Here is a 12,572-nt window from a genome sequence, read left to right on the forward strand (position 1 = left end):
ACAAGGGGTATAACTTGACGTTTTTTCACCCTCGAAAACTTTTTCTCTCCGATTTGCGTCAAAATTTAACCAAATGAAGTCCTTTATGTTACAAAGACAGTCTCCAAGTTATACGTTGCTGGAACAATGGGATGGCTCTCAATAATTCAGTTTTAGCATTTTTTTGAACCGTCGTTTTATCCGAATTTAGGCAATATCTCAAAAAGTTGACACCGTAGACGAATAAAACCAAGATTTTTGTGATCCTCGCACCCATTTACACCTGTGTATGAACTTTCAGGCGATTTGGAAACTAACAATTTCGGCCAATTTTGGAAAAAACGACAAGGGGTATAACTTGACGTTTTTTCACCCTCGAAAACTTTTTCTCTCCGATTTGCCTCAAAATTTAACCAATTGAAGTCCTTTATGTTACAAAGACAGTCTCCAAGTTATAGGTTGCTGGAACAATGGGATGGCTCTCAATAGTTCAGTTTTAGCATGTTTTTGAACCGTCGTTATATCCCAATTTAGGCAATATCTCAAAAAGTTGACACCGTAGACGAATAAAACCAAGATTTTTGTGATCCTCGCAACCTTTTATGCATGTGTATGAAATTTCAGGCGATTTGGAACACAAAAATGTTGGAAAATTTTGGAAAAAACTACAAGGGGTATAACTTGACGTTTTTTCACCCTCGAAAACTTTTTCTCTCCGATTTGCCTCAAAATTTAACCAAATGAAGTCCTTCATGTTACAAAGACAGTCTCCAAGTTATAGGTTGCTGGAACAATGGGATGGCTCTCAATAATTCAGTTTTAGCACGTTTTTGAACCGTCGTTTTATCCGAATTTAGGCAATATCTCAAAAAGTTGACACCGTAGACGAATAAAACCAAGATTTTTGTGATCCTCGCACCCTTTTACACATGTGTATGAACTTTCAGGCGATTTGGAATACAAAATTTTGGAAAATTTTGAAAAAAACTACAAGGGGTATAACTTGACGTTTTTTCACCCTCGAAAACTTTTTCTCTCCGATTTGCCTCAAAATTTAACCAAATGAAGTCCTTTATGTTACAAAGACAGTCTCCAAGTTATAGGTTGCTGGAACAATGGGATGGCTCTCTATAATTCAGTTTTAGCATGTTTTTGAACCGTCGTTATATCCGAATTTAGGCAATATCTCAAAAAGTTTTAACATGTTTTTGAACCGTCGTTATACACAATATCTCAAAAAGTTGTCAATGTAGACGACTCAAACCAAGAGATCAATCTTCAGGGAACAGTTCGGGTCGGTGTTTCCATTCTAAGATACTACATTAAATAAATATGCAAATAAGGCAGAGGAGCGGTAGCTCAGTGGAAGGGCTTCGGATTCTGAACCCAAAGGTACTGGGTTCGAGCCCGGGTGTTCTTTCTTCTTTGTTCTTCCATTGGATTATTGCAGTACCTTGTGGCAGAGGAAAACCTCTGCTTCACACTTAAACAATTTACGAGTTGAAATAAATGATAATGCTAAAATGAGTATTTATTTTGTAATAAGTTGTTCATTCTAAGGTTTAAAATTAAACTCGAACACAATCTCCTTCGAGAAGAGTAGTGGTCGAGCGGAAAGGCTTCGGATTCTGAACCCAAAGGTTCTGGGTTCGAGCCTGGGTGGGTTTTTTTCCACCCTCAAAATTATTGGTTACGCGGTACCGCAAAGCATAGGGCAATACTTGCTTTACACTCAAAAACATGCGAAGGAAAGGCACACGCTATTTATATACGTTTTTATTTCATGTTGATTATTCTAAGGTTTATAATTAAACTCGAACACAACCGAAGTGAGAAGAGTAGTGGCTTAGTGGAAGAGCGACGGATTCTGAACCAAAGAGTCCTGGGTTCGAACCCTGGTGACTTATTTTTCTACGCATAAGACCATTAGTAAACAATACCCTAAGGCATAGAGAAATCCTTGCTTTAAACTTAATACTTTGCGAGTGGAAGGCATGCGCTATAATACGTTTTGATTTAGAATTGCTCATTCTAAGGTTTATATTTAAACTCGACCGCGACTAATGTAAGAGTATTGTGGCCCAGTGGCAGGGCTCCCGACCCTACACCCAAAGGTACCGGGTTCGAATCATAGGTGTACTTTTTCTACGTTTTGATTTAAAGTTGTTCATTCTAAGGTTTATAATAAATCTCGAACGCAAATCTAGTATAAACAGTTGTAGCCCAGTGGGAGTGTTCCAGACTCCATACCAAAATATACGTAGGATCGAATTATGGGTGTTCTTTTACTAAGTTTTGGTGTAAAGTTGTTAAGTCCAAGGTATACCATTAATCTCGAACGCAAGTTAAGTAAAATAAGTTGTGGCCCAGTGGAAGGGCTCCCGACCCTACACCGAAGGGTACCGGGTTCGAATCATGGATGTTCTTTTACTACCTTGTAATTTAAAGTTGTTCGACCTATCGTTTAAAATTAAACTCGAACGTATTTTAAGTAAGAAGACCAGTGGCCCAGTGGAAGGGTTCCGGACTCCATACCAAAAGGTACGGTGTTCGAATCATGGGTGTTCTTTTTCTATGCTTTGTCAAATGGTTTACGCTTCACCCTGTGGCATAGGGAAATCCTTGCTTTATACTATACTTTGCGAGTGGAAGGCATACGCTATAATACGTTTTGATTTAAAATCGCTCATTCTAGGGTTTATAATTAAACTCGACCGCAAATCAAGTAAGAGTAGTAGTGGCCCAGTGGAAGGGCTCCCGACCCTACACCGAAAGGTACCCGGTTCGAATCATGGGTGTTCTTTTTTCTACGTTTTGATTTAAAGTTGTTCATCCAGGTTTAAAGTTCCACTCGGACGCAGTTTAAGTAAGATGAGCAGTGGCCCAGTGGAAGGGCTCCGGGCTCCATACCAAAAGGTACGGAGTTCGAATCATGGGTGTTCTTTTACTATGTTTTGATTTAAAATTGTACGAAGGTTTAAAATTGAACTCCTACGCATTAGCAGTGGCCCAGTGGAAGGGCTCCGGACTCTAGACCGAAAGGTCCCGGGCTCGAATCATGGGTGTTATTTTAATTCCGTTTTGATTTAAAATTGTTCATACGAAGGTTTAAAATTAAACTCAAACGCGTGTTTAGTAAGTAAGAGCTGTGGCCCAGTGGAAGGGCTCCGGACTCTAGACCGAAAGGTCTCGGGTTCGAATCCTGATGGGTGTTCTTTTAATTCCGTTTTGATTAAAATTGTTCATACGAAGGTTTAAAATTAAACTCGAACGAACATTTAGTAAGAAGCAGCAGTGGCACAGTGGAAGGGCTCCGGAGTCTATACCGAAAGGTCTCGGGTTCGAATTATAGGTGTTCTTTTAATTCCGTTTTGATTTAAAATTGTTCATACGAAGGTTTATAATTAAACTCGAACGCATATTAAGTAAGAAGGAGTCGTGGCCCAGTGGAAGAGCTTCGGACTCCATACCGAAAGGTCTCGGGTTCGAATCCTGGGTGTTCTTTTAATTCCATTTTGATTTAAAATTGTTCATACGAAGGTTTAAAATTAAATTCGAACGCATGTTTAGTAAGAAGGAGCAGTGGCCCAGTGGAAGGGCTCCGGACTCTGGACCGAAAGGTCCCGGGATCGAATCCCATTACAGAAAACTTCGAGGCCTTTTAAGAAAAGTCTTTTTCCATCAAATAAAAAAAATCATTTTAAAAAAGTTCATAGGGTCGTTTTAAGTTTTAAGTTTCTTTTCTAAGCGAGTAGGAGCGGTGGGTGCCACTGCGCGGTGAGTCGAGACTTCGCGGTCGGCCACTCACCAAGCTGCCACCACCTGGGCTCGTATCGAGAGGCGCTGCCACCACCAGGGTTCGAACCGGGGACCTTTCGCTTCGGAGACCGACACCTACCCACGACACCTGGGTGGGTCCCCCCATTAAAAGACGCATTTTGGACTTGATAAACCTTCGGTTCATACTTTACACAGGGTACTATGGCATGGAAATACAGTGCTTTACACTTAACATATAACTTGCGAGTTGAATTGTTTACAAAGGATGCTATGGCATGGGAAAGTCAATGCTTTATACTTAGTATATTTGCGAGTGGAATTCTTTGGATGCTATGGTATGGGAAAGTCAGTGCTTTTTACTTGGTATATAATTGCGAGTGGAATTCTCTGGATGCTATGATATATAAAAGTCGGTGCTTTATAAGTATATAATTTGCGAGTGGAATTCTTTACACACGATGCTATGGTATGGGAAAGTCAGTGCTTTGTACTTCAACACAATAAGTAAAAGGTAGGTATACATTGGATCCTGAAAGGCACTTGCTGCAGGTATGGAGCATTGTGTCACTTGGAAACATTATAGGCAATGGTTCGGACTTAGACGATTATTTAAGTGGAGGGAACACACTGTAGGTACGGACCATTAGTTAATTTAGGAAACAGGCAAATAGGGGACTCTTTGGTTCCGACTTAGAAAATAATTCAAGTGGAAGGCACACGCTTTAGGTATGGAGCATTAGTTTACTAAGGAAACATAGGCATATGGGGGGGGGGGGGGTCGGGTTAGGAAATAAATTTGGATTGGCACACGCTGCATGCCATTTTTATAGGTATATCAACATAGTTTAATTAGGAAACAGGGTACAGCAGTGTACTATGGTATAGACAAACCCTTGCTTTATACTTGTAAAAAGGTTAGTAAATAATTTGCGAGTATGAAGGCTACGCATACGCTGTACCGGGAGTAGGTTTAAAACAGGGCCGACAGGGGAGTCTTTGGTTCTGACTTGACAAGTATTTGAGTTTAAGACACACGCTGTAGTTATAGAAAATTAGTTCATAGGAAACTGTATTGGAATGATTGGTTTGACAACTGATGGGAATACATTGGGGGGTTGTTGCATCAGGTGAGGGTTGCGTTGAACGGGTAGCGGGGTATGGTGGCTATTGGGTGGCTGGGTTGGGTGGCTGGGTGGGTGGCGGGGTAGGGTAGCTAGAGGGTGGCTGGGTAGGGTAGCGGGGTACGGTGGAGTAGGTTGAGTGGCTGGGTAGGGTAGTGGGGTACGGTGGAGTAGGTTGGGTGGCTGGGTAGGGTAGCGGGGTACGGTGGAGTAGGTTGGGTGGCTGGGTAGGGTAGCGGGGTACGGTGGAGTAGGTTGGGTGGCTTGGTAGGGTAGCGGGGTATGGTGGCTATAGTATTGTTCTTAAGTGGGTAGGCAGAGGCAGGAGAGGAAAAAGACATAATGAAGAACATGTTTATTGATGTCTGTTAAAATAAAAGTTTATTTGTGGAAAAACAGTATACATTACCAAAAATACCATTAAGACAATTAACTTTAGTTAGTAGTTTAACATCAGAAAGTTACACGAACTTTTAAAAAGAGATTAAGGGTTTTATTTAAATTGCATCTGAAAAGGCACTTGACATTAGCGAATCGCTGAAAACTTGGGCCCAATGCGTCATCGGAGTTGCAAGAGAAGAAAGAAATACCCACAAATTAATGTGTGTGCTTTCAGATGAGTAAATAATAAAAGGCTTCAGGCCTGAAGTCTTTTAATACTGGAGTGAAAATAACCTCTTTTTCAAAAACTATATTACTACAGACTTACAATATTATACTATCACCAACAGCTCTCCGTTGCTCGTTACTAAGTAAGTTTGTATGATATCAATTATTCTGAGTAATTACCAGTAGGGTCGAATGCCTTTAAGGTTGATTGTCATTTTGTTTGACGAAACCACATGTTTGATAAGCAGTTACCAACAGCTCACGTTTACATGCATTCTAGAAATGGGTAGGCCCCAGGTACAGGCCCAAACATTGATCAGATACTAAACTATTCACGCATTGACGATGAAATAATTTAGCTCATACCAATTAGTAAACACAAAGGAAACTGTATTTATTCATCATTAATATTGATATTGTCGAAAACTAACGCCTTCGCATTTAATTAGTTTGAGCATTGAGTCAGATAAAAGCCTTGAAAAGCTATTGTGTCCATTTTATCCTTACAAAAAAATAATCGAGAGCCGATTATTGTTCCCAATGGGAGCTTGTACTTTTATACAAACATTACCGAAAGGGTACAAAATTGTGCATAAATATTAAGCTATCTTTTAAAAATTGAACTACGATTCCAGTTGTTTACTGCAAGAATCTTGAAAAAATTGGTTTTCAGAAACTCGGGCGGTGCAGGGACTAGAGGGTTAACATAAAAGTTGATTGTTACATTTGATCGACAGCTAGACGCCATTGACTGACAACACAATGACCCTCAATGGGCCAAACGTTTACAGTACAGCTAGTTCCGGGGCCCGTTTACAGTGCCGTTGTTTACATGCATGAATGCAAAACAAAAATGCCTCAAAATACCCGTTTTATGACATTCTAGGTGTTTACATGGCTTCCGTGAGGCCTATTCCTATTGTACATTATGAACTTAACTAAATTACACGATAAAGCTTACCTCTAGAGATATTAAATCACATTAAATTGCGTAATACATCCACGGTGTTAACATAAACCAAGCATGGCTGATGGCCATTTTGAATATCGCGTCACGGCATCAGGCCGTCAAGTACCCAGACCCTACCGTATGTTTATATGGTGTTAGGCGGTAGTCTGGCATCTTTCGGTTGCTTTAACTGGTTCCAATCACCGGTGCATGTCCAAGACCACACGGGTACTCAACTGGTTCCCGCTAGAGGTCACAAAAATGATTAGATAGCGTATTCGGACAATGGGTGTATTTTTGCTGGGGTTTGGCTAATCATGGAGGATTCCTCCATGGACTATAATTGACGTATTTTAATCCTCGAAAAAAAAATTATCTCCGATTTGCCTCCAACTACAGGTTGCTGGAACAATGTGTCTCGAATGTTTATTTTAATCTTGATTTTGAACCGTCGTTATATCCGAATTTAGGCAATATCTAAAAACAAATTACACCGTAGACGACTAAAAAAAAAGATTGTTGTGAAATTTCAGAAGATTTGGAAAAGAACAGTTTTCGGCCGATTTGGGGTAAAAAACCGTCATGTTTCGCCATAATATTCAACCTCAAAAAGTTTACCCCCTGTGATTTGAGGTAAACACTGAAAAGCCTATCCCTTGTGGTTTAAATGAAAATTGCAATGCTTCTAATTTCTAATAAATTAACGAGGGAATAAACCATGTCGTTCTTACTCGAAATCAAAACCAGTAGGTCTTGTTACTGTATTAATACATGTAACTGTTGTTATTCTTTGTATGAGTGTATGGAAATAAATGTATTCCTGAATTGAATTGAATTGAATATGAAGTTAAGCCTTGCATCTGCCAAACAAAATCAGAAAGGGTAGGCCGTAGAATGTCTTCATCCAAATCATAAGCGGTTACCTTGAGAGAAAAAAACCAAAACCAAAACCACGATCCATCAACCAGATGAACAAGACAAAACGGCATGACAGAGCCACCAAACGAAATCTACCTCGAGATGAGGTAGCCGAAAAAGGGGGACAATAACCAAAACTTAAAATAGAATTTGAGGCATTGCATAGTGAGGTATCAATATATATTTGGTTTGCGGTAACACCTGTGAGTATCTACTTTCCAGGTAGAGTTTGTTCTCCTGACGATGACAAGAGCAAGCTAGTCGAAACGTTGAGACAAATTTAAGAATAATAGCAATTATTAACAGTCGCTGTGTCAATGATAATGATAATAAGTGCTTGAGTGTAAGATCTGCAAATTTTTGAGCAAGCTAGTCGAAACGTTGAGATCAATTCAAGAACTGACTCCGCGGTAGTACAATTAATCACGATCCTAAAATCTAAAGTAGTAGTCCCAGCCTAGTGTACCACCCGCCCAGGTAATAGTTAAAAAGCAGTGAGAAGTCTCCCGAACCCCTGAACATCTACTCCGCGGTAGTAGAATACAGTTCTCTAAGAAAACAAACACTTCCTGGCAAGTACACACACATGGTCTAACCGCATTAACAAAAGGCTAGTCCTCAGTTAGGACTTAAAGGGAAGGTACACGTTTCTTTTTTTTGGGTAATTACTCAAAACAAATATGAACTTAAAAACTGACTTGGTAACGGGCATTGGAAAGATGTTGATAACATAAAGCATTGTGGGAAACCACTCCCTCTGAAGTGACGTAGTTTTTGAGAAAGAGGTAATTTCTCACTAAAATAATAAAAGACTTCTAGCCAGAAGTCTTTTATTCCTATCTGAAAGTACACAAATTCGTCAAACAAGTGTGTTTTTTCTCTCATCATTTTCTCACAACTTCGGTGACCAATTGAGCCAAAATGTACACAGGCTTGTTATTTTATGCTTATGAGGGGATACACCAAGCGAGGACACTGGTCTTTGACAATTACCAAACGTGTACCTTCTCTTTAACTCAAAATAAGACAGTCCTAACTCTTGTGGCATTCACATTTTTTTAAACACATCATTTTGGCTGTATGCTTCTCATTGGAAAAATCATCATATAGCACACAATATTTAAAATAGCTACAATTCATATTTTCCAGATGTATTTTCGATTTTAACACAACAAAATTTAAACAACTTCAATTCATTATGTTACCATATAGATCCAGCCTCTATCATACTTAGTGCATGGATATTTTAAAATTAAATGCAGTTAAAGGCAGTGGACACTATTGGTAATTACTCAAAATAACTATTAGCATTAAACCTCACTTGGTAAAGAGTAATGGGGAGAGGTTGGCAGTATAAAACACTGTGAGAAACGGCTCCCTCTGAAGTGGAGTAGTTTTCGAGATAGAAGTAATTTTCCACGAATTTGATTTCGAGACCTCAAGTTTAGAACTTGAGGTCTCGAAATCAACCATCTAAACGCACACAACTTCGTGTGACTAGGGTGTTTTCTTTTTTCGTTATTATCTCGCAACTTTGATGACAGATTGAGCTCAAATTTTCACAAGTTAGTTATTTTATGCATATGTTGAGATACACCAACTGTGAAGGCCAGTCTTTGACAATTACCAATAGTGTCCACTGCCTTTAATTATGCACAAGCACACATTGATTAAATTATTCAATTGATCAACGTAAGACGGAAAGCTTCAAGTATAAATCTTTCAGTAACAATTCCCACAACTTATAAAATATTTCAAACAGTACCGAATGTCAGATTGTTCAGTTACTCTTTCAGTTGATTTGCTAATGCTTTGCGCAAAACTGGCACAAATTGAATTTTTAAATCATGTTAATACAATAAATTCATCTGAAATTAGTTGTACAACATTTGCACTTTAATAATCAAATTGAACAAGTAGTATAATTCAACTTAAGTTGTAGTCTAAAATGATTTAATTCATGAATTATGAACATTTTGAAAGAACATTGAATAAATAAATTCATTATTCAAATAACAACCCACAAGGGAAACTGACTGCAGAGTAAACTGTAAATGATTTGGGGTTGAACAATGACAAATTGACTAGAGCAGGATTTGAACCAACCACCTCCGGATTAATGCTCCACCAACTAAGCTGTCTTGCCCTATCTTGGCAGTCTTTCTATTTTGTCAATATCTTTGTTCGGAAGTGCCAATCAGAAGCCATACAACCACTAACTGCCGTGTAGCCAGGGATCCTACCCAAGTCTATGATATAACCTGGGAAGCGACAGCCAGAGAATCACCTTTAGGTGATGCGACTTTTTAGTCAAGATATCAAATAATAAACCGCAAGGGAAAAAGACCGGGTAAACTTTAAAATTGATTGTTGGTGTTTCGCAATATAATACTTTTAAAGTGATATTCATTTCTCTGTTTCCTTAGGAAAAACAATTACCAGCTCTAGCATGGATTAGATTTTTAGGTTCCGACATTGAACAAATAACTTCATTGTTCAAATAACAAACCACAAGGGAAACTGACTGGGTAAACTTCAAATGAGTTGGGGGTTGAACAACGACATATTGACTAGAGCGGGATTTGAACCTATGACCACCAGATTAATGCTCTACCAACTGAGCTATCCAGCCCTATGTTGGCGGCTTCCATTTTAGTCATTATTGTCATTTTTTAGTAAAGTATTACTGTTTTGCAGTATAATACTTTTAAAGTGATAGTCATTTCTCCCTTTCTTAGAAAAACATTTACCAACTCCTTAGCAAGAATTAGATTTTGAGGTTCCGAAATCGAGCATCTGAAAGCACACAACCTCGTGTGACAACAGTATTTTTTCTTCCATTATTATCTCGCAACTTCGACGTCCAATTGAGTTTAAATTTTGACGGGTTTATTTATTTATTGCACATGTTGAGATACACAAAGTGAGATGACTGGTCTTTGACAATTACCAAAGGTGTCCAGTGCCTTTAAAAGCTGAACAACTTAGTTCAGTGCTTTAGCGAATGTGTCTGTAACTGCTGTGTGGTGTGGTGAGGCCATGCAGTCAAGCGCACTAAAGACAATTACATCATGAAATTAACAACAAATTCATTAATAAGAACCAAAGCCATTCACATAACAAGAGATATTTCCCAATGGAATCTCCATTTTGAATCTCACTATTAATCTGATTCGATTTTCTTCTTACATGACACCAGAGGAATCGAGTCTCCTCTTGCTATCATAACCCTCACCTCCTCAACTTGTGAAGGGTGCAGTTTCTTACCCTCTGGGGTACACGGGATGTCAAAATCAGATGAAGCTTGTGAGATAAGAGAACTTTGAGAGCTAGGCAAGAATGTCTCCCCTGAATAATTGGTGTCTAGAGACTGCCCAATGTTATCAGCAAATGATTGCGTTACTGTCTTCGGTAACAATGGTTCTTTGGATTTGGATGGTATTTGATGCACGTCTGATGATTGTAAATTATTGATTCTATTAGGTGACTGTAATGGGGAGCTATTGCGATGTAAGGAAGGTTGGGTTGGATCAGATGCAACATTCAATCTAAAATAATCATGTTCTAAGGCTTCATTACCTCTAAATGAGTCCGAACCGGTTGGAAACCCTGAATCATCATTGATCTTATCTTTAGATTCACCGCTGTCGTCAACGTCTAAAATTCCTTGATACGTTCTCGAGTCACAGTTTCCAGGCTGGATTTGAACCTCCTCGCGAGACGAGTCTTGCACTTTCTCCTCCGGGAATAATTCTTGACTGGAGCTGAATTTATATTCTTCCGTTTTGTCTGACTCGGCAAATGAGCTGGTTAATTCCGAGAGCTCATCAGGTTTGGTGTCTTGATGACACGCGTTACGTATGGATTGTTTTTCATCGTGTGACTCTAATCTGCTTTCAACAGTCTGCTTCTTATTTGGAGATTGTTGACCTCTGACCTTTGAACTGACCTTTGACCTGACCTTGTCCCTTTCAGTGTTGTCTGGTTGGGTTGTTAAAGAACTGTTCATATCCAAAGAGTCAACGTTCTTTACTTCTCTTTCATGTGTTTTATCCACGAACAACCCATCCATCGTCGATTTATTCCTCTTTCCAAGTACCTGTGTTTCAACGGCCAACGAGTTTGGAAGATATCTCAACCAGTCGCTAATCTCATTATGTTTTGATTTGATGCCGGACAACTTTGTGTCTGAGCGGAATTTCGTCTCTGCCTCAGCAGGCTTCGAACTTTCTGTCAGAGTTCGAGAGGACGTTGAGGCTTTGGTGGTCTGATGCAGAGGGAAGTTAGTAGACTTTACCGAGTCTCCTGACTCAGATGAGGTATGATTTGGTTGTTTCACATCTTCCCTGTGTGTCTGAGATTGTCCAGGTGCTGAATCGAACAAGTCTAGCTCACAACTGCTCAAGTCACTGTCATCCATGGCAATGTAACTATGGCTACTAGAACTCTCTGTGTCCATCAATATTCCTGGTAAAATAAAAGCGAGTAATGATTAATGAACTAGCAATAAATTTCTAGTTGGGAAAATAGAAAATCTACAAGAGTGACTTTGGGATAATGCCGGTGTGGCAGGAGATCCTCCCCCCCCGAGATTATGTCCTCCCCATACAGTGACTTAGATACAAACTTCTTCTGATGGCAGGCACTCTCATACAATGCTGGTTTCTGGCTGTGTAGGTTTGAATCCCGGTCTTGACACTTTGTTGTTGCCTTGAGCAAGACACTTCATGATGATTACTTCTCTTCAGGGGTATAAACGAGTACCTCCGAGGGTACATATTGTGTTTGATAAAGCCTATGGAGCACCACACCAGCCCAGGGTTGTATACTACCCAGTTAGCTGAGAAATATTACAGGAATGCTATTTATTACACCATAGAGCTAGCTCTATGTTTACACAATGACCAGCGCACTAATGTAAGTGAATTGAAACATTATTGTAAAATGCGCGATAAAATTACTATTATTATTGCAATACACCATGTTCATCTAATCATGAAACACATAGCACAGTGCAAAGTGTCCCAGACCAAGGAGGTGTCGTGTCGGAAGGGCTAAGAGCACCGCTACGGAACTCAAGCTCTAACCTGTTCAAGGGAGTGTGGGTTCGGGAGACATGACACTTGTGTCCTTAAAGGCAGTGGACACTATTGGTAATTACTCAAAATAATTATCCTCAGCATAAAACCTCACTTTATAACCAGTAATGGGGAGAG

At 39.5% G+C, this 12,572-nt stretch overlaps 1 protein-coding gene across 3 annotated transcripts in view; it reads right to left on the reverse strand.

Annotated features, from left to right (window-relative positions):
* Positions 1–10,268: 10,268 nt before the first annotated feature.
* Positions 10,269–12,572, reverse strand: part of LOC117305062 (protein artemis-like) — a 44,074-nt gene continuing 41,770 nt past the window's right edge. For all 3 annotated transcript variants that reach the window (XM_033789788.1, XM_033789779.1, XM_033789798.1), the window contains one exon: positions 10,269–11,823. In XM_033789788.1, coding sequence (XP_033645679.1) covers positions 10,520–11,823 — 1,304 coding nt within the window. In that variant the 3' untranslated portion in view covers positions 10,269–10,519. The remainder of the gene's footprint in view (positions 11,824–12,572) is intronic.

This window comes from Asterias rubens, chromosome 2, assembly GCF_902459465.1.
Source record: "Asterias rubens chromosome 2, eAstRub1.3, whole genome shotgun sequence".
Taxonomy (NCBI): Eukaryota; Metazoa; Echinodermata; class Asteroidea; order Forcipulatida; family Asteriidae; genus Asterias; species Asterias rubens.